The sequence below is a fragment of the Gracilinanus agilis genome, chromosome 3 (genome assembly GCF_016433145.1).
Source record: "Gracilinanus agilis isolate LMUSP501 chromosome 3, AgileGrace, whole genome shotgun sequence".
NCBI classification, from domain to species: domain Eukaryota; kingdom Metazoa; phylum Chordata; class Mammalia; order Didelphimorphia; family Didelphidae; genus Gracilinanus; species Gracilinanus agilis.
Genome location: NC_058132.1, coordinates 611051219 through 611073161, shown reverse-complemented (window position 1 = coordinate 611073161; position 21943 = coordinate 611051219). Strand labels below are relative to the sequence as shown.

General features: G+C 36.1%; 1 protein-coding gene across 1 annotated transcript in view; it reads left to right on the top strand.

Moving 5' to 3' along the window:
• The window catches only part of BARD1 (BRCA1 associated RING domain 1), a 132697-nt gene that overhangs the window by 41123 nt on the left and 69631 nt on the right, over positions 1-21943 (top strand). Inside the window, exon 3 of the mRNA XM_044667520.1 lies at positions 305-1284. Within this exon, the coding sequence (XP_044523455.1) occupies positions 305-1284 (980 nt within the window). The remainder of the gene's footprint in view (positions 1-304; positions 1285-21943) is intronic.

The following is a 21943-nucleotide window of genomic DNA, read 5'->3' as shown; positions in this document are numbered from 1 at the left end:
CTTGATGCTGCACCTTGTAATTGTTATAGAATATCAAACATTGAATGCTCCTAATATGTTCTTATTGATTAATTTTATCTATCAAAGAATTTATTATATTGATTAATTAATCAAATAAATTGAATATTACAGTGGACTATTGAGTAGATAACCTGCCAATTCAAAGAATGGCAAGGTGGATGGTTGGAGAAGCCAGTCCTGGAGCCATGACCACTGGCAGAACGAGAAATGTAGATCATCCATGTTATCACTATACCCCAACAGATCCCCCCCTTTATTTACAATTTTTTTTTCTTTCAATCAGATGTGGAAGAAAGCACCCCTAAGACAAGAACACCACAGGATGAAGATGAAAGCAACAAGAAATTCATAAAAATGTGGTTTAGCCCTCGTAGCAAGAAAGTCAGATACGTCCTAAATAGAACTTTAGTGCAGACTCAGCCTCAGCCAGTTGAGAATGAACAGGATTATCAAGCATTTGAATTTAATTCCTCATCTCTTGAAAGAGACTCTCCCCAGAAGCCTAAAAAAGTTACCCGAAAAACCAGAAAAAAGCAAAAAAAAAGAAGCTTAGCTGAAATTAATCAAGAATGGGATTCAGAGGAAAAAAAGCAAAAAGAAGTCCACCAACTCGATGAGAGTCTCGATGAGAAACTCAAAGAAAAGTCTGTATCCTTCTGTAACCAGCCCTCTGTGCTGGGAACCCCAGAACTAAATGGAGATCTCTTACATTATGACTCTGTCACAGAGGCCAGTCCTGCTGCAGTGACGACCGACAGCTCCCCATTGCCGGCCACACAAGCAGATTCTGTAGAAATGAACAGAGATGGTGAGGTAGCCTCCTCCCACCTGGAATCTCTTAGTGAGGATAACTTCCCATCAGAGACTTCCTTGCCATTGAGTAATGGCTCATCCTCCTTTGTCGTGCCTGTTTCTAAAAGGCTTAGAGGGAGAAGAAGCCAGCAGAGAGCCCGAAGAGCATCTCTCAGCCCCGATGACCCCCCAGAGTCATTACCCCCTTCTGAAGAAAGTGCCTCATCTCCCACGCCCCAAAGTCTAGCTGAAGAGCCGTTCCTGAGGGTGAGGAACAGCGATGTATTGAATGACTCCATCTACTTCTCCCCACCCAAATCTTCTGGTACTTCATCATCATCCGTGATGAATAGCCCTTGTCAGCCCTGGATAGTGGCCAGCCCTTCTGTGGTGAAGATGTCTCCCACCATCCCTATGACCGTCAAGAGAAACCATAGAGGGGAGACTCTGCTCCATATTGCTTCTATTAAGGTAAGCTGGATGGGATGAATGATCAATTTAGAATAAAAGTAAAAAATGAAAATGTTATATTCAATTTGGATGTTGGAAAGTAATATATTGGATATTGGAACATAAGTAATATTTCAGGAATAATGGTTAATAAAATGATTCTAAAGTTTCACAATTTGGAAACACAGAAGCAAAATTTATTGTTTTTTAAAATCATACATATATATGTAAGATGTACATGAGACGTATACGCATAATACTTATGTCATATGTTAAACTTTTAAACTATTATATATAAAAGTTAAAATTTTTAAATGTTACCTTTTATTTTTTAGATATACACACATTTATATTTATATATCTATATAATATTATGTGATATTATAAAAATATAATATAATATGCAATAAATATATAACTATGTAAAATTATAAATATAAAATTATATAATCTGTGTATTTTATATATAATCTATATTTCATATAATATAAACATATGCTATATATTATAAATATGTTATATGCTATACTTATATGTAACATATTATAAATATATGCTCTTTATACATACATATGCATACATATACTCACACACACTATCTCAATCCTTCTTTTGTTATTAACTTGAATCATTCAATAAGCATTTACTCATTGTGTGTTTATTCTGTGCCAGACACTCTGCTTAGCATCCAGGATCAAAAGAAAGAGTAAAAACAAGCCCAACCTCAAGGATCTGATGTTCTAATGGGGTAGACAACATATATTGAAATCAATAATAGATACAGGATAGAAAGAAGGGTGCCTTGGAAGGGACCCTTTATTTGAGTAGCCTTTATTTGAATTAACGTTTCAATTTCTGATGCAATATAAAGTGAAAAACTAAAGATGAAGCTTCTGCAAATACCATTTAGGATTTTTTAGCCCCCAACTAGTACTCTCAGAATGTGCTCAGGAGGAGAGAAAAGGTAGCAGCTGTGTTTTCCATGTCCTTTGTGACGGGATAGCTTAGAGGGAGCAGGAACTGTGCATGAAATTATTTTATCTTCAGTTGAAACCCTTGTAATTCATATTTTAGCTTGTCTATTGAAAGATGCTGATACTGTTGACAATTTTTTTTTTACAAATACAGACTATCTTTTCATCATCTTTTAAAATATATATTAATTACTATACTGTGTAGTTCTTAATATGTTAGTATGTATTATTATAGTAATTTTCCTCTCACTAGATTGATTTCACTAATGAAGCAAAGAGCATTGTTATTTAGTAATTAGTCATGGAAGGGATAACAACATGCTGTAGTTAGACGATTTGAAAGTTCCAAGGATAGGATTGCTTATTTTTTAAAAATAAAATGATTGTAAATTGTAGTTTTAAAATTATCCCACTGGGTCTTTCAAGAGAGTGGTTGGTTTAGTATTTTCCTCAGCAAAAACACAGCCGAGTTCATTTGCTTAAGCATTAACTTCTCTGATGTTACTCCCAGAAGCCCTCCACTGAGAAATGGAAGATCTGGTAGGATTCGTTTTCACATACAAATCGTTTCTCCCAGGTAGAAGTAAAGCTGATTTGCATGAATACATAGCCTCTCCCAAAAGGTTAATTTGTACTGTTCTTTGTTGAAAATGTTTCCTAGATATTAAAGAATCGCTACCACCTCCTGTCCTTGTCCCCTAACCTCCTTTTTATCCTTGGAGCTACAAAGAAAATTAAATCCCTGGAACTGCTCTAAAGGTGGAATTGTAGGGAGTATAGGGGTATGTGTGAGTGTGTACACTAAGAAACTTAACTGCACAAAAAGAAATTTATAGATTATAGCATATGTATGATTATCAACTGAAAACATATGTTCAAGGATTGCACTGAAACCTCAGATGTCAGAAAGTCTAATGATCTAAAATGTAGTCATTGTGTTCATGAAAAGTTGTGTGTGTAGAACTTCTGCAAATCAAATTTTATTCTTATTACAGTAGGGAACATTACTCCTTAAAGTTAAGGGAACCCCGGAGTGAGTTATTTCCCCAAAGAAAATTTGTCTATGTGAATAAGCACACCCCTGATTTACATGATGGTAATAGGACACATTAATTTTGTGGTTTCCTCATAATTAATGTTGAGCTAAGTTCTTGTTTGTACATCAGATTTGATTTACCTGAAGGACGCATTCAATAGTTTTCATAGCTGTCTAAATAAATAGTTGTCTACATTCATAAAACAGTCACATTTTTGGACTCGAAAGGCACTGTACAAATTATCTTGTCCCAGTGCTGGTATTTTGTAGATGATGAAAATGGGGCCTAGAAAAGATGAATGACTATCCAATGTTCTACATTTAGGAGCAAGCCAGGATCTGCTCTCCTGATCACTGCCTTATAGTTCTAGGAAACTATATCAGTCCAAAGAATGCTAGTGGTTAGTCAAGGAATAGTCAACTTTCTGTCCTGGCTTATATTTCTGGTTTTGACTTGGTGAACAGAAGGCTCTAGATACTTTACGATACTGGGATGTTAATGGAAACAATGGTCAAAAATTAAGTTTTTAAATTACTAAGTTAAAAAAAAATTAAATTAAGAAACCAATCCCAAATCTTTTAGGACCATCTTTATAGTTGGCTTATTTATTCTCATCTATGACCTGTAGAGCAAATCCTTTTAAATAACTATTTTCACCTATTTTCATCATGCCTTGAAATATGTGTTGTGTGTGTGTGTGTGTGTGTGTGTGTGTGTGTGTGTGTGTGTGTGTGTATAACTAGGTGGAATTGCTTGTCAACTATGGGAGGGGAGAGGGAAGATGACAGGGAGACAACATGAATCATGTAACCATGGAAAAAATTTTAAAATAAAATGGAAAATTAATGGAAAAAAAAGAAATACGTATTATAAGCAGTTCAACCCTTTATTATTTAAACAATTGCCCTTTTCCTTTTCTGACTCATACCTTGAAATGTGAATTATAAGAAGTTCAGTCTTTTATTATTTAAACAATTGCCCTTTTCCTTTTTTGATTCTTTTGGTAGATGATTAACATTTGTGTTTAAAAAGTTGTCTGTCTTAGAGATGATGCAATCTAAGTCATTTTTGTTACTTCCATGGATAACAGTTACCTTATTTATTTATTTATTTTTAAAAAATCTTTACCTTCTGTCTTAGATTTAATATTATGGATTGGTTCCAAGGCAGAAGAGCTGGGCCATTGGAGTTGTCACACAGATAAGAAGTGTCTTAGGACCTCTTGTCTCTTGACCTGACTCACAAGCCACCCATCTGCCCCCCCGAATAATAGTTGTTTTAAAGTTCTGATGCTCAGGTCCTTGGCTCGTCAACGTCTCCCTCCCAAACAGGGCTGCAGACTCAATGAAGGCAGACAATTGTGAAGTTGCTGCTGAGCCGGCCACTGCCGGAGGGTGTCTTGGCACTGCCAGAGAGGGATGTATTTTTGTGTATATCTGCAGCACCCAGTCAAACACCGTACCAAGATTGGGCCTGCCCGCTTCTGAACTAACCTGCAAATTCGACCAGAGCATCTCAGGGGCAGCCAGGTGGCTCAGTGGATGAAGCTTCCTAAGTGTGTGACCCTGGGGAGGTCACTTCACCCCCCTTGCTCAGCCCTTCCTGCTCTTCTGCCTTGGAACCAAAATGTGATATTGATCCTAAGACAAAAGGGAAGGGCTGGGGGGGAAGAAGGGGGAGAAGAAATTGACCATCTAGGACCTCTTTGAATGAACAGCAGCCTGCTCTTCCTTTTACTTGCCTCTCTAATGAAGTTAATTCTTGGTAATTATTGCCTGAACACCTGAATTTTTGGCACTCTTCCTTATTGGAACCTGGCCGACTGTGTACAGAGCATGAGGTATAGTTGCAGCTGTTAACATGCCGATAATTAATACAGATTTTGCATGCAAAGGGCATCAGATGGTGGGGAGAGTAAGATTCCTTGCCTTCGGTCTTTTCATTTATTACAAACATTATGAAAATATAGCACAGCCTAGATCAGCAATAAAGCTTTCATGTTGGCTCAGTAACTTTAATTTAAAAGCATATATGATGAATGCAGGGTTCTTTGGATGTAGAGAACTATATGTGGATCAGGTGAGGTCAAGACTCCCTTCATTGGGGATTTTAGGGAGTCTCTTAACAATTCAAGGCATTCTAGTTTCTTCACTCTTCTGACCTGGCATGTAGGTTGTATGATGTGTTTAGAGATAAGGCTTAGGCAGTTCAAATCTTCATTCCAGTGTTTAGAAATCTTCAGGGAGTTTCTATGGTTTACTAAATAAAATTAAAAACATTTATACTAACATTCAAGGCTTTCTGCACCCTGATATATTCAGCTCAATTCAGGAAGCATTTATTAAATAACTTTTCATCCTTCTCACTACAGCCTTCAGCCAAACTACTATCCCCAAAACATTGCTTATGGTTTTCTTGCATTTCTTCTTTGTCTGTGTCTCAGTTATCTTCCTCCCATCTCAGGGTGCTGAAATTCTTTTTGTCCATTACAGTGCCTTGCCCATAGGCATTTAATAAATTCTGTTGAATTAGATTTTATTCCATGCCCAGGTCAAATGCAACTTCTTCCTTTTCTCAGTTCCATTCAAACAAACTCTAGTTCTTTTAAACTCTTTCTACACTATATACTTCTTTTCAGCATTCTCATTATTTTCCTTTTCTTTTTTAAACTTTTACCTTCTTTTTAAAATCTATACTAAGAACTGGTACCAAGGGAGAAGAGGTGGTAGGGGCTAGACAATTGAGGTTAAGTGACTTGTCCAGGGGGATACAGCTAGAAAGTATCTTAGGCTAGGTTTGAATCCAGATTCTCCAGGCTTGGTTCTTGGTCCACCGAGCTGCCTAGCTGCCCTTTCTCATCATTTTCTATATTAGATACTTGCCTATCTATTATCTACCAAAATTTAAACACCTTGAGGGCATATCATAGGAATCTACCTCATTTAGTTTCTGTGTCACCTAAAACACTGACCCTCTTTTCATAGAGCATGTTCTTTATGGTTGTTAAATGAATGAATGAATGAATGAAGAGAGAGATGTATCCCCTCGGTGGTCATAGAGCAGAAGGCCAGTGCTAGAGCGCAAAAAGCAGGAGGAAATCGTCAGACAGGTCTGAATAGACTTGAAGATGAGGACGGGGAATCTCTTCATTTACCATTTCCATTCAGGCATGTATAAGGATTCCCTGGGCATTTTGGCACCTTGTCCTGCCTCCTCTTATAAACAAATGCATGTTTTCAAGTTTAGGGGTTCCACTGGGAGCAGTAAGCCTGCCAGATGTCTATATTCAAAAGATTTCTTTTCTTTTTTTTTTTTTTTAAATCCTCACTTTCTCTCTTAGTCACAAGACAGATGGACAACAGCTAGGCAAATAGGGTTAAATGACTTGCTCCAGATTATAGAACTTAGAAATATTTGAAGCAAAATTTAGATCAATGCCTTCTCAACTCCAAGTCTGATGCTCTTGGCACCACTGCTGGCCCTTCAATCATACTATTTTAATTGTTATTTTACTGTATTTTATTATTTTTTTACTATAATACAATTTATATCAATTATATTATAATAACATTTATCATAATAAAAAATGCAAATAAATTATATTTATTATAATTTTTTTCAGATGAAGAAAATGAGGCCCTGAGATGTTAGATACCTTGCCCTGGGTTAAACAGCTAGTAAATATCTAAAGCAACATTTGAATTCAGGTATTCCTTCTCCTTAGGTATACCCCTTTATCCTTTGGGTCACCTAGCTGACTTTTTCCTGTGGAGTCTTTTTTAAAAAAAATTAAATTAATTTGTGGACAGTGGGGTGGCTCAGTGGATTGAGAAGCCAGACCTAGAGATGGGAGGTCCTGGGTTCAAATCTGGCCTCAGAGACACTTCCTAGCTATGTGACCCTGTGCAAGTCACTTAACTCCCATTGCCTAGCCCTTGCCACTTTTCAGCCTTAGAACCATTACTAAATATTGATTTTAAGATGGAAGGTAAGGGTTTAAAAAAGAATAAATTATTTTGGGGATATATTTAGGAAATTAGTTTTAGAAAATAAGACAATTTCTCTTTTCTTGTGAAACTCTTATTACTAAAAGAAAAAGGAAAACATACCCATCTAACAGATATGCAGTCTAGGAAAATAATAAAATTCTTCTGTGTGCTTTATAATTTAGTGTAAGACTATGTTAAATAAGCCATAGTATGGGCTTATGTTGAGTTCAGTCAATCAGTAAAAATTTATTGGACACCCAATATGTGCTATTCTCTATACTAAATATTATGGATTTAAAACATGGCAAAAAATAGTACATGCCCTCAATAAATTTGTTGATGTTCAGTCATTTTTCAGATGTCTGACTCTTCATGAACCCATTTGGAGTTTTCTTTCTTTGCCATTTCCTTCTCCAGCTCATTTTACAAATGAGAAAACAAATGAGAAAAAAAATGAGACAAACAGGGTTAAATTAAATGACTTGCCCAGAGTCACATAGCTCCTAAGTGTCTGAGGCCAGATTTGAACTCTTAAGAAGCTGAGTCTTCCTGACTCCACACCTGGTTCTGTCTTCACTGCCACCAGATCTTTTTTCAAACCATTTCTTTCTCCTAGCCACATTTTGTTCTTAGGAAGTTGTTTTTTTTTTTTTCCAAAAGGGATGATTTTACATTAGTCACTACTGAATTTCCTCTTACTAGACATGGCTCAACATTCTAACCTAGGATTTAAAAAATCTGATAATCATCCCTTTTATCCATGGTGTTAGCTTTTCCTTCCAACTTTGTGTCATCTCCATTTTTGGTGAGAATACCATCACTGGTATTGATGATTAAACTCAATATGAGCCTACGATGTGATATGGCACCTCAAAAAGCTAACGTAATCTTGCACTAAATTATGACACATTGCAGAAATTTAATATTTTCCTCAAATGCATATTTCTTATAAGGTATATTTTCTTTTTTTTTTTCAGTGATAAGGAAAGTGAGAAAAGATGAATTTTCCTTAATTATTTTTTAAATTTTAAATTAAATTTAAAAAGTTTATCTAAATGACCAAGTAGAAATTTTTACCCAGGGCTAAGAACAAATCTCTAGGACATTCCACATTCAGGCATTAATGATTAATTATTTCTTGGATCTTGCCATTTAACAAGTTGTATTTCTCTCTAATTCACTGATATCTCTTCACATTCTCAAGAGTAGGAATGAAAGAATTTGTTAGTTATATTACTGAAATCTAGGTAAATTTATAGTATTTCCCTGATTTTACCAGTTTAGTAACTATTAGGAAAGGAATGAGGTTAGTGTGGTACAGTTTGTCCTTAATATAGCCTTTCTGGTTCTTGGTGGTGAAGAGTTTACTTTTTTAGATATTAACTGACCTCCCTTTAATAATAGGTGTTAGAATTTTGCCAGGAATAGTAGGAAACTAAAGAGTTTGCAGACTCCATACTTTTCATTTTTTGTGTGAAATTCAGGATATTTGCCCTTCTCTTATCCTGTGATATGCAGTGTCTCCCATTCCCTAAATATGCTTTACTTGAAATTACTTGGCTCAGCCATAGTTAAATATTCAATTTAATTCCTTACACACTATATGTTTGTCTGTCTTTGTCTGGTCATATTATCACTGGTTGATATCATCTGTAATTCTCCCCTTCTAGCTTCCCCCTTCCTTTTCCCTCCTCATTATAAACTCATTCACTATTCTGTGCTTTGTTTCCCATAATTAATGGCATAGAACTACAGATGAATGTTCATTTTTCTCAGTTTTTGTGGAAGCAGATTACTTCATACTAAGGTGAAAAGAAGTTGTCTTTGTTAGCAGCACTCTTCAAGAAATGGAAAAAATCTCAAATGAAAAGTTTGTACGTGAAGAAGCCCTGTTGAGTTCTTTTCCCTCTTCCATTGACACATTCAGAATTGCTTCATCTACATTTTATCAGGTTGTCAGTTTAATACAGTTTTGCCAAAATTATACTAACCCATCTCTTAATTCTCTGGCATTTAATTATTTTTTAAATAAAAAATATTATTTTGATTAGTTGGCAGATTCTAATACAGTACATTTAAGAAAAGCTAATTGACTTCCACTGTAGTCTTTAAGCCACTAATTGGCAATATTATCAGACATTAATAGTAAATGTATTATTTTTACAAACCATTTTGAGTTGAAATGTTTAGAGGCTTTTTTTCTCCTCTAGTTTAAATATAAGTAATCCCAAGAAGATATTTGGAAAAGTTTATTTGGCATTTGATGAGTTTAGCACTGATAATACTTGTGGGGGTCTTTAAAAAGAGAGAGAAAAGATAGTTTAATATCTTTTCACAGTAAGATTCTCTTTAATTTCTTACTTATTTTGTATCATCCCCTTTAGGCCTTTTGCAAACTGGAAAATTGCCTGCCTGTTGGTCATAGCTAGTAACATGCATTCCCAAATGGAGTGGAATTGCTGTGGATAGCCAATAGCTAGCCCCTTTTTTTCCGCTCTAGAGCTAGAAAGGACTTTAGAAACCAGTGAATCCAACCCTGCTTCCCCATTTTACAGATGAGGAAATTGAGCCACGTGGAAATTTGAACAACTTGCCTAACAACACACAGATGATAAGTTCTTGTAACATACATATAGGGAAATTTACTTTAGATTCTGAATTGTGTTCTCTGTGATCTGGAAGTTATATGTTAGAAACTAAAGGGTAGTGGCTTACATGAAATCTTTTTTTTTCTTAACCCATACCTTCTGTCTTACTATTAATTCTAAGGCAGAAGAGTAGTAAAGGTTAGGCAATGGGGGTTAAGTGACTTGCCCAGACTCACACAGCTAGGAATCATCTGAAGTCAGATTTCAACCTAGGACCTCCCAAATCTAGGCTGGCTCTGTTCACTGAGCCACCTAGCTTCCCCCTAAAGATAAGAAATTAAAACGAATTTGCAGAACCATGCTGACCTTGAATACCTAGAAGGGTGGATGGATTGGTTGAAGATTGAAGATCTAGAGAAAAAAATTAACAATTTTTTTTGCCAAAGACGAGATGTGTAGAATTTGCAGAATCATGCTGACCTTGAATACCTAGAAGGGTGAATGGATTGGTTAAAGATTGAAGACCTAGAGAAAAAAATTAACATTTTTTTTTTTTGCCAAAGACGAGATGTGTAGCATTTGAATGGGGTCTCAACATATGGAGTTATCACCAAGTTCAGTGAAAGAGATGGGTTCAGAAATAAATGGGCACAGCTGAGAATATTAGTGTATTTTAGTAGAAAGAGAAAACTTGATCTGCATACAAATTCCTGTTATGTCAAGGAATTGTTTTTAGAAGAAAGTAGTAGATAGAGCACTGTTCCTTGGAGACATTTAGTTACCTTAAATCAAATAGGTTTTTCCCAAAGACAGTTTTGATGACTTTTGAATTTCTCTGTATCCCTAGCACTTGGTACAGTGCCTGGAACAAAGTAAGTATTTGATAAACTAACTGACAGATTTATAAAAAGGAGTCAATAAAAATCTCTCTTAATAGTATCAAAACAGTTTGTTACAGAAATAAGAACACGCACTGGTTTTTTTTCTCCCCCCACCATGTTTTCACTTCTGATCTTGACATAGTTATTTTAGCTGCTGTCAAGTGTTTTTCTTCCATCAGAGGAAAATCCTTTTTATAAGGATCATAGCCATTAGGCATCACGTTTTGGATGTCTCATCCCAGAATTTGTGCTGTCTTAGTACAAAATACTAAAAATCAAAGTTGGATGGAGGTGGGGGGGAGGAGGTTAGAACTGTCTTGACTCTCACCTCTTTAGTTCTTCCTGGAGTATTTTTGGAGAACTTAGTGGTGGGGGAGAGGATAAGCAGGACCTTGTTATAGAAGGACTCTTATTTTTTGGGGACCCTGATTTTTTTTCCACTCAAGTGTCCACAGTAGGAATCAGTGGTTACTGCTGTCATCTAAATGATAATTAAATTCTATTGGATTTTCCTGGTTGAGTTTTAAACCTTTTTTTTTTTCCTGGCTAATAGTTTTTCTACTTTTATGATATGTTTTGCTTATTTGTCCTCAGGGATGTGTAATGGTGGCCTCATATTAAAAAAAATAATACTGCCTTAGACTATGAGGCCTACAAATTCTGGTCCCATTTCTACTTGCATATTAGCATCTTGATACCTTTCCATATTAGCATCTTGATATACCGTACCACCTTCTGACTCCATTGTTCAGCCTCTTTAGCTGTAGAGAAAAAGAAAATTTAATTTATGAGACAGCTAAGAGACAATTGACAATTACACTGTTTTTCTGATCCAGTTGGCTCCCAGTTTAATAAGGGAGATTTCATACTGATTCTGGACCAGATGCTAAGGTTTATCCACATAGCACCATCTTCAAAAGAGGGGGATCTATGGATGTGTGTGTGTATTATACACATGCATATATGTGTGTGGATATATGCATATATATTTTAATATAGATAATATAGTAAATGCTTGGGTAAGACTTTGACATCTATATTCTCTGAATAGAGACCAAACTTGTGATTTCACTGGCCTAGGGAACTCCTGGATGAGGAAACTCATTCTACCTTTTTGCCCCCAATAGTCTTGGAGAGCTATCTAGTCTATGGTCACACAGTAAGTCTGAACTAGGACAAGCCTTAAATAAAGCCAAGTTTTCTTGGGTCAGAGGCCAGGTCTCTTATTTATTATCTGTATGCCATAGGTGTCAAATTAGCTGATGTGGCCAGAAACAGTAATTAGGAAATGTTTAACAAAATAAATAAAAATATAGTGCAAAACAGATAATGTTAATTTGTCTTTTTTTTTTAAAGTCAGTAAGCCCCTAGAATTGTTTCTATTTGAGTTTGAAGTCACTAAATTACACCATGCATTCTGGATCTATCCTTCTTGCATGCATGTGCTTGCAAGATACATATATAATTGCCAAAATAGGAAATTTTTGATGGATTAGTTGTTATGGCAATTAAGGCTCCTAAATGAGAGTTGTTCAAATCCTTTTTAGGTCCTGAATCACAGGGTTTTTAAAGACCATCAAGCAGTAATATTCCACACACACAAAACCTTGGTGTCATATTTTATAAGTTTTGGTTTCAGATGGATTCTCTAAATTTTGTCCTGTTCTTAATTGAAAGGATGATTTTTTTTTTTAAAGCAAATGAGGTTGGCTGAATTTTGTGTATTCTGTGATGTCTGGCTTTGATATTTCAGAGTAAGCACTGAGTTAGACAGGGCTATTGAAGAATGGGCAACAATCCATGAACATATATAACAACCTGGGGACTTTTTTCAGAGGACTCATTTGTGAGCAGAATCTATCCCTTTGACAGTTTTGCAGGGTAGTTGAAGTGGTTCTATTCAGGAATTATTTGTGGAAATCTCCCTTAGTTGGGACCATTAAATCATGTGCTCTGGATTTCCACAGAGTAAGGACAAATTGGCTCCCATTAAGTCAGAACTTAGTGTGATTTACAATTGTTATTGTCCTTGAGATTTCGGTGGCATCAGATTCTGGTTGTTATACAATGTAAGCCAATACATATTGGACAGTTCCCTCCCCCTCTGTTTGGCTTCTCTTTTTTTGAGAGTCAGACTTGAAGTCGAATGAAGCTCGAGTTTGAATCCTGTCTCTGACACTGCATATGAGCCTCTAGAGTTGTTGTGAGGAGTAAGTAAGCTAATGCACACAAAGGTCTTTGCAAGAACTGACTGAAGCTCTACATTGTAGATATGTTGCTTACTTAAGAATAGAAGTGTTCTGTTTTTGAGATACTTTTTTAGCTTATCTTGGAGAAGTAAGAGTCATTAATTCATTCATTCAACCACTATGCTCCATGCTACTTCTTCCATTGAGTCAATATGTGGTCCAGTGCCATTTTGAATATGAAATGCTACGATAAAAGAGATTTCTTGAGAAAGTTGATTGGTCATATAAGTAGTATGTGGGACTCATCTCATGAAAGAAGAAATTCATAATGTTAGTTGGACCTAGGCTTTGGAGCAAGTCCCCAACTAAACATTCCAGCACAAATTAGTAAAACTAGAGTAAGAGACTACATTTATATAGCAAAGTACTGTATAAATTCTCTCTTAAGCTTCACCATATCCCTCTGAGGGCACTTATTTATGAGTTTCTTCTGGAGGGGAAACGGGAATCCCAATCATTTTGTGACATCTTGAAACACATCCACACTGTGGCACTTTTAATAGTTGAAAGTCCTCAACCTTTATTAAAGGAGAAATAAAATATAACAAACTCTCTAAGGATGTGGTAAAGTGGACGGGCTCTTCTACTGATATAACAATTATTTGTTGTCCTCAGAGAAGTGGCATCTGCACTTTTTGTCCAAGTGGACTTCTTTCACGACTGGAGAAGTATTTGATTACCCCTTCTTTGTCTCCTGCCCTTGAATAGGGAGAATGTTTTCTCATTTTGATAACAGGCTTTGCCAGTGGTGAGGCACAAATCCTGCCCCCCACATTATCCTCCCCCCCTTCTCTTGGCTGAGTCCCCCTTTCTTTACCCCTCCCTCTCCTGTGAAATGCTTTATCTATTCTGAGTTGCTACAGAATACTACTGATTATCCGTACTCCAAATGGGCGAGAAAAATTATAAAGCAAATCTATACCTTAGGAAGCTGAAGCTGTTATCAGCTGATAACACACTGAGTTTCTTTGCTCTCAGCTTGGCTTCCAAGTATGGCCCAAAGTCATCACACCTCTGCTGGTGAGTATGAGGATGCCAAGTGGTCCCAATTCCCTTAGTCAAGAGAATTTGATGATTATCATCCCTGTTTTACAGATGAAGGAACTGATGAGGCTCTAGAGAGGTTCCTAACTTTGGGACTTTTTTTCATATTGACTCCAGAATGTGTTAACAGAATAAGTTGAGAAATTTATTATTATATAGTGGAAAGAAGAATGGTCTCTAAATCATGGACTGAGTTATGTTTTTATATCTTTATTGCTTAGCAGAGTGCCTGGCACATAGTAGGGGCTTAAAATGTTCTTTGACTGGCTGAAATAGTAAATGTTTTAGTAAGTATTTATTGATTGATAGTAGAATGAACCCTCAAAGAGAATTGGGACACATAAGTACAAATCTTGGTGGTTCCATTGTGGATAAGTCATCCTTTGAGCATTGATCTCCTCATTTGTAAAATAAGGTACCCTTCCTTCCAGCTATGAGCCAATATAACCTTCCATTGTAGTCCATCATTATGGGATAGCTTGTGATGTTAGGTTTTTATTTATATCAAAAACATAGATAGATGTGTCTCCTTGAGACTGATACGGATTAAATGTACTCCTGCCCTTTACCCTCTGGTGCTAAGCAGAACAAGTCTAATCTCTCTTCTATATTGGATCCTTGAAGTCGGGTGTCATGTTCTCCCCTGAATCTCCTCTTCTCTAGAATAAATAGTGCAACCCTCATTCTTTCAGCTGATCATCATTAAGGCCTTTCATTAATGCAATAGCTTCCAGGGTCAGTAAATTCAGAGAACTTTCTTTCCTGAGAGATAAGTGGAATCTGTTGCTGGTAATATTTTTTTTAAAAAATAGTTAATATTTGATAGGGAAAGACCATTTCCAGGATTTTTTTTGAAGTTAAAAATGACACTACCATTTAGCAAAGACATATTTCAGATGTGGGCAAAACATTTCCTTTGAAGGATTAGACTTAACATTGAATTGGGGAGGGATGGAGAAGGGGAATTCTTTTTTCTGTTCTTTTTTTAACTTCAAAGCTGGCTAGATATTTTAAAATCATTTAAAGTTTCTTATAAATGTGTTTTCTGAGATGATTATTTCAACAGTAGGCTAACAACACCTCAATTATTATTTTAAGTTGTGAAGGGCTCTGTGTGTGTGTGTGTGTGTGTGTGTGTGTGTGTGTGCGTGCGCATGCGCGTATGTGTGTGCATGCATGTGAGTGCTGAACCAAAGTGCTTATTGCTCAGTAAATAGCCTGCCAGTAAGGAAAGTAATTTAAAGAAACCAGAAGCTGGAAAAGTTAATTTATTTCCTAGAAACTTCACATCAGTTAAAGCTTAGCCAGTTACTATGACACCTTTTTGTCATTATCATAATCTTATTTATGTGCCTGGCATTACATCTACATAAGAGAGAAAATCTGGGAAACCGTAAAGTATGGGGAGGGAAAAATAGATTGAGTTTAATAAATGTGCAGTTTAATCTGATGTATATGTTTGGAAGAAGAGGTAAAGGAGTAGAATGTAGAGGGGGACATCTGCGATAATGTAAAAAGAAATGAAAGAAAATCAGTAGCCAACTGTAAAATACCTTAAGGATATTTTGTCTAATCCAAATTGTAATTCTAATCCTATGTGACAAAAACAGACTTCTCTCTTCCATTTCCAGTACTAAGGAAAGTAATATTACATGGCTTCTTGAAATCCTTTTACTTCCTTGTTAAAAAAATTTTTTTTTGTACAACAATGTAGAATTGGGACAGAGAATTCTTGTGAAAGTGTTGGATGGATTATGTGTTCATTTTATCTGGCTTTCTATTGAAAGTTAAATTTGCAAGCAGGTATGTATGTTTCTTCCTTCCTTTTCTCCCTCCTTCCCTCCCTCCTTCCCTCCCTCCTTCCCTTCCTTCCCTTCCCTTCCTTTTCCTTCCTTCCTTCCTTCCTTCCTTCCTTCCTTCCTTCCTTCCTTCCTTCCTTTCTTTCTTCCTTCCTTCCTTCCTTCCTTCATATAGGATTGAGGGTGGAGTCAAAAATCTTTTATAATTCTGGCTCTGGAAAGTTAGTATGATTTGGGGAGAACCTTAGATTGGAAATCAGAAGATCTAGGGTAAAATTCTCTCTGTTGTTTCATAATTATATAGTCTTGGACAAGTCCAAAATCCATTTCTTCATTTGCAAAATGGAGATGAATTTCATCATACTTCCTTTCTCATGAGGTGATGGTAACATGGCACTGTTTTTAAAAAGACCATTTCATTATCGCAGTTATCTTGGATGTGACAAGGTGTTTCTTGAATCTCTTCTTATGGGAGGGAGGCCAACTTGCATCTGAAACATAAATGGTCTTTTGACTGTGGCAGAAATAGAAACACTGACACAGTCACTCAAAGTTAGTGCAAACTTTTTTCGTGATTTTTATACTGATGGAGATTCCTGGTCTTCCCCACCCTTTAATAAATTGTATTTTATGACTAAGCATCTTCTGAAGAGATCACCTTATGACTTGTACAGTCTTTTCCTTCAACAATTTAAGTTACATTATTTTTTCTTTCAGCAACTTTGTAGCTACATCCTATTTTCTCTCCCTTTTCTGTTAATGCCTTTATGTAGAAATAAATGCAAATATATACAAAATGATTTAGGTGAGGAAGGAACAGGTATAATAAGGATAATTTTGAACCCCTTTTGAAGACTCAACTAACATCTTATGCTTCATCTTTAGTTTCCTCATTTATAAAATGGGGATAATCTTCTTTATAAATGAGAAAACATTTGTCAATAATAATATTTAAATGAGATCATATTTGTAAATTCATTATTACATTAATATGAGGAGTAAATGAGATATATTTATAAAGTATTTTGCAAACCTTGAAACACTACATAAATTATAACTATCCTCATTTTTTCCAAAGTTAGTTTTACTCAACAATTTACCAGTTGGTCATACTTGCCTTTCCTTTATAGATTATTGTTGCCAATTCCTTTCTATTTGAATTCTTTCAGGGACTTAGTCTTTTTAATCATGTACCTTTTTCTCATGGGCCCTGGAAGCAGAATCTCAACATGGAGATTATTTTTCTTTGGATTTTCCTTCTGTTTCTCTTTCCAAAATAAATTTGCTGACTTTCATTATAATTCCAACACCTTTCCAAAGTACTTATTTTTTCTCACCTAAAGCCCTTTCCCTCACATTCCCAGATGTTGGAAATAGTGTCAGAAGTATAGACACACTGTGACACTTCAAATTCATTTGTTCTTGAAGACAAAAAAATATAAGGGAACTTCAAAGCCGTGGGTAAAACTTTTTCAGACTCAAATTAAGAGGAAATTGAAGTCCAATATGTGTTAGTACCATTTAATCTCTAAAGTCACTTTGTAATTTAAGAATATAAAATATATTAACATTTGACATGCACTTAAAATATATCAAATCTTTTTAAAAATCTTTTTTATGAGAACATGCCAAATATTAGAACAGAAAAAATGATCAGCATTAGAGTAAAAGATGTGAAAATTGTATTTTGAGGAATTAGTATTTTTCCTCTCTCATTTTATTGACTGATTCTCTGTTGCCTACCAATCAGGCCCAGTCCTGATTCCTTAAAAATTTACTCATTTGACTCCTAAAATCATTTCAAGCTTTTATTACCTCATTTTTTTCCTTTTCTTGGCCAAATTTCAGTCTGTTCTTATTCCTTTCATTTACTTTGCTCTCAGTTCTCAATCATTTGCAGTCTCTTCTAACCTCATCTTTAAATTCCAAACTGCTTTCTCTGACATTACCAGTGATCTCTATATTTCCAAATCTGATAACATTTTTTCCAGTTCTCATCTTTCTCAACCATTTCATACAAGTTGACTCTTCTCCTGGATACCTTGGCTCCTTTATTTTTTAATGGCACCTCTCTGATCTTTCTTTTTGCTGGTTCATCATCTCCATCGTGCTGCCTGAGGATCTGTGTGGGGACCTCTTCTACCTCTAGTCTTTCTTCTTGTAATTTCATTAGCTTCTTTGGGTTTAATTTTCATTTACAAATGACGTCTGTATCTATACGTACAGGTCTCATCACTGGAGGCAATCTGTTGAATTCTTTTTAACTGACACTATATTGTCTGAGGTCAGAAGTTTTCTTCTATTATTTCTTGCATTAAAGCTCAAGTTTTTTTACTTGTATTCTAAAGGAAGACTTCTAATTTCTTTACATCCTAACTTAGAGATCATTATATTTTACTTACATGAAGATTATATTTAATTTCAACAATATTACTTTTTGATTCTCTTCTTCCAGATTGTCCTTGACTTCTGTGTATTTGCATTCTCAGCTTGTTATTCTCTCTCTTTTTTTGCCTTTGATGAATTTTGCTATTGCGGATTCATGTTGAGAATTATTTCTTTTGTATAGACCATACAATCTGTTTAGAGAATTTTTATTGCCCTTTTAAACAATTTGAAAAAATTCTGCTATGGTTCTTTGTTCTTTTGGGGAAAGAAGGGTCCTTTGCCTCCATTAGGTATGAATTCTTTGCTTATTTATTTGTTCTTTAATGTTTATTTATAGGTATGTGGAATTGCTTAGCTGACTAATAAACGAATTTTTAAAATTTAAAAATAGCATTTATATAGTGACTGTTATGCGCCACTTTACAAATATTATCTCATTTTTACCATCACAATAACTCTAGAAGATAGGTGCTTTTATTATCCTCATTGAGACTTAAAGAAACTGAAGCAAACAGATTAAATAATTTACACAAGGTCATATGGCTAGTAAGTGTCTGTCTGAGGGCTGGATTTGAGTTTATGTCTTCCTGACCTCAAGCTTGATACTCTTAACTACTAGGATCCTTAATTGCCTGTCTGGAAGCCATATACCCTTTTATTAATTTCCCTACTGCTTTATCTGTTTATATTAAGTGTTTTAAATTTTTTTCTTCCTCTTGGGAGTATTGGGAATTTTAGTCTTTTTTTCCTCTTATTTTCCTTTTTTTCCTTTTCCTTTAGGTGGTGACTTTCCTGAGGAGTGGCTCTCATAGCCTCCTTCTCTAAAGAATTCATATTTCACAGGCTTTTTTTAGTCTTTGCCCCAAATGACCCCTGGGGACAAAACTGACCATAGCTGGATGCTGGACTCTTTGTTCAATGGCCAGTTGAGCACTTTTGTAGCACAGAGTGCTCTCTCCCAGCTCAGGATCTATTCTGCCTTCTGATTTTTTGCGGAATTAGAAGGAAGGAAGGATATTCTCGTGTGGGTCTTAAAATTAGCCTTCTTTGTTAATTCATGGATTTTTGCCTTCTTTGAGTTGGGAGTTGGGGTGGATCTTAGACTGTGGAGAGAGCTGAAAGTGCTTTGTTTTGTTCATATTTTGTATTTAGGAAAGATTTGTTGTTTTTTTAAAACCCTTACCTTTCATTTTGGAATCAATACTCTATTGCTTCCAAGGCAGAAGAATGGTAAGGGCTAGGCAATAGGGGTCAAGTGACTTGCCCAGGGTCACACAGCTGGTAGGTGGCTGAGGCTGGATTTGAACCCAGGACCTCCTGTCTCTAGGCCTGACTCTCAATCCACTGAGCTACCCAGCTGCCCCCATTTAGGAAAGATTTGAGAAGGATTGAGGATCAGAGAAAATTTCTAGTTCTCCGTCTTGTGGGATATGTGATGATTTCATTCTCTAGTCCTATTCCACTATTAGATATTTTGGATGGCTCGTAGTTATTTCACTATATCTTCAGAACAACTCATTATATCCTCCCCTCCCCAAAATTCACCCTTCTTCCAAAATTTCCAATTTCTGTAAGAATACCATCATGGTTCCCCAGATTCATAAACTTAACATTATCTTAGCTTCTTCATTCTTCCTCAGCCTGGTATTTCTACATTTTGCTTCCACGTCTTAGTGATTCTACTTATACAGCTTCTCTGGAATCTCTTCTCTTCTCCTTTACTTGTTCCTGGCCCTTAATACTTCTTATTAGACATCTCTCCCTACTTACCCACCTGACCCTGTTGCTGTCCAACACATGTCACTCTCTATTTCCAAGCTTTTGTCCTTTACTCCCACCTTTCCTGGATTGCATTTTCTCCTTGGCATGATGTAGCACATAGTAGGCACTTTACTTAATATTTATTGGACTGGGTCTTAGATTCCCCAGTTTTCCTTCAAAACTCAGGTCAGATTCCATCTCCTATGGGAGGGCTTTTCTCTGCCTTTTATTTGTCTCCACTACTAGCACATTAACTTGTATGCATTTTCCTATACGTATATTATTATGTGTTGTCTCTCAAGATAAAATTAAACTCCTTCACACTAGAACTTTCTGATTGTTATCAGATTTTGATTTCATTCATTCATTCATTCATTCATTTATTTATTTATGTTTATTTGATTTTATTTATTAAGCACATTGTAGGTACTTAATAAATGCTTTTTGACTGAAGGCACATACAAAAAACGAGTCAGAAAAGAAGCTGAAGGCAAACCAGAGTAAGGTTCTTCTCTTCTTTTAAATATAACTTTTGATTTTGGGAGAATTTTTTCAAGTTTTTAATTTCTGATGCTAATTTTTGGAGCTGTCATTATATCAACAATATCTGCTTCTTTTGTGTAATTTTTGTTACTTGTATATACTTCTTTTTATTTTTAAACCCTTAACTTCTTTGTATTGGCTCCTAGGTGGAAGAATGGTAAGGGTGGGCAATGGGGGTCAAGTGACTTGCCCAGGGTCACACAGCTGGGAAGTGGCTGAGGCCGGGTTTGAACCTAGGACCTCCCATCTCTAGGTCTGGCTCTCAATCTACTGAGCTACCCAGCTGCCCACTTGTATATACTTCTGAGAATCTTGGCGCATCCCTGTCTAATTTCCAGTTCTTCATCCCAGTTACCTGAATAGGACTAAATCAGGTTTCCTCGGATGATTGGTAATAATAAGAAACTTTGATGTCCCTTCAAGAACTCTCTTCTTACCCAACTTATTTTTTCCTCCATCCTAACCTAGTGCCCTTAGGGAGGTAGCTGAAATTCTTTTAATAAAGGACAAATCCTTTCCATATACAGTTTGAAATAAGAGGGCTTAAAATGCACCTGCTGGCTAAGTTAACATCCTGATTAAGATTCATCAATCACTTCAGAATGCCTATTACTAAGGGGAAGACTGGAGGCTGCCTGTTGAAAGAGTAGGAAGGCATTGGTTGCTGGACTAATAGGGGAGGTGGGTACTTTTTTTTATTTTATTTTTTTATTTTTTTTTATTTTAAACCCTTAACTTCTGTGTATTGACTTATAGGTGGAAGATTGGTAAGGGTAGGCAATGGGGGTCAAGTGACTTGCCCAGGGTCACACAGCTGGGAAGTGGCTGAGGCCGGATTTGAACCCAGGACCTCCTGTCTCTAGGCCTGGCTCTCAATCCATTGAGCTACCCAGCTGCCCCCTACTTTTTTTTTTTTAAGTGGAAAAGCTTATTAATTGAACAGGAGAGAGGTGCAAGGGATGCAGAGGCCGGCCAGCCTTGCCAAACCTGACCATTTGTCCCAGGATTGATCCTGGAAGGTTGTTAGAATATTTTCCCCTAACTTGGTCACCACAGCCAGTCCTGCTTACAATTATTTTGTATTTTTTTTTTTTTAACATAATGCAGTCTTGTAAACTTGCTTTGTTCCCAAGGTATTTGTTAATCTGGGTATCACTGTATTCCTTTCTGGCATGTTGGCTGGCTGCCAGGCAACCAGCTCTCCTTCTGGAGCGAGAGGTTTAAGGTCTGACCTGCACATTCTTCCCTGCTCAGCAATACCCTTAGGAGAAGGTTTGAGTCTGATATAGGTGCATGTGAAAATGCTAATTGTTACATAGAGCAAATTCCGAGAGTAGCCTATGTATGTGTGCACTCCTTTATGCTCATTTTGAAAGCTGATTATTGAACTTGATACCTATGAATTATTTTTGTATTACATAATGTGT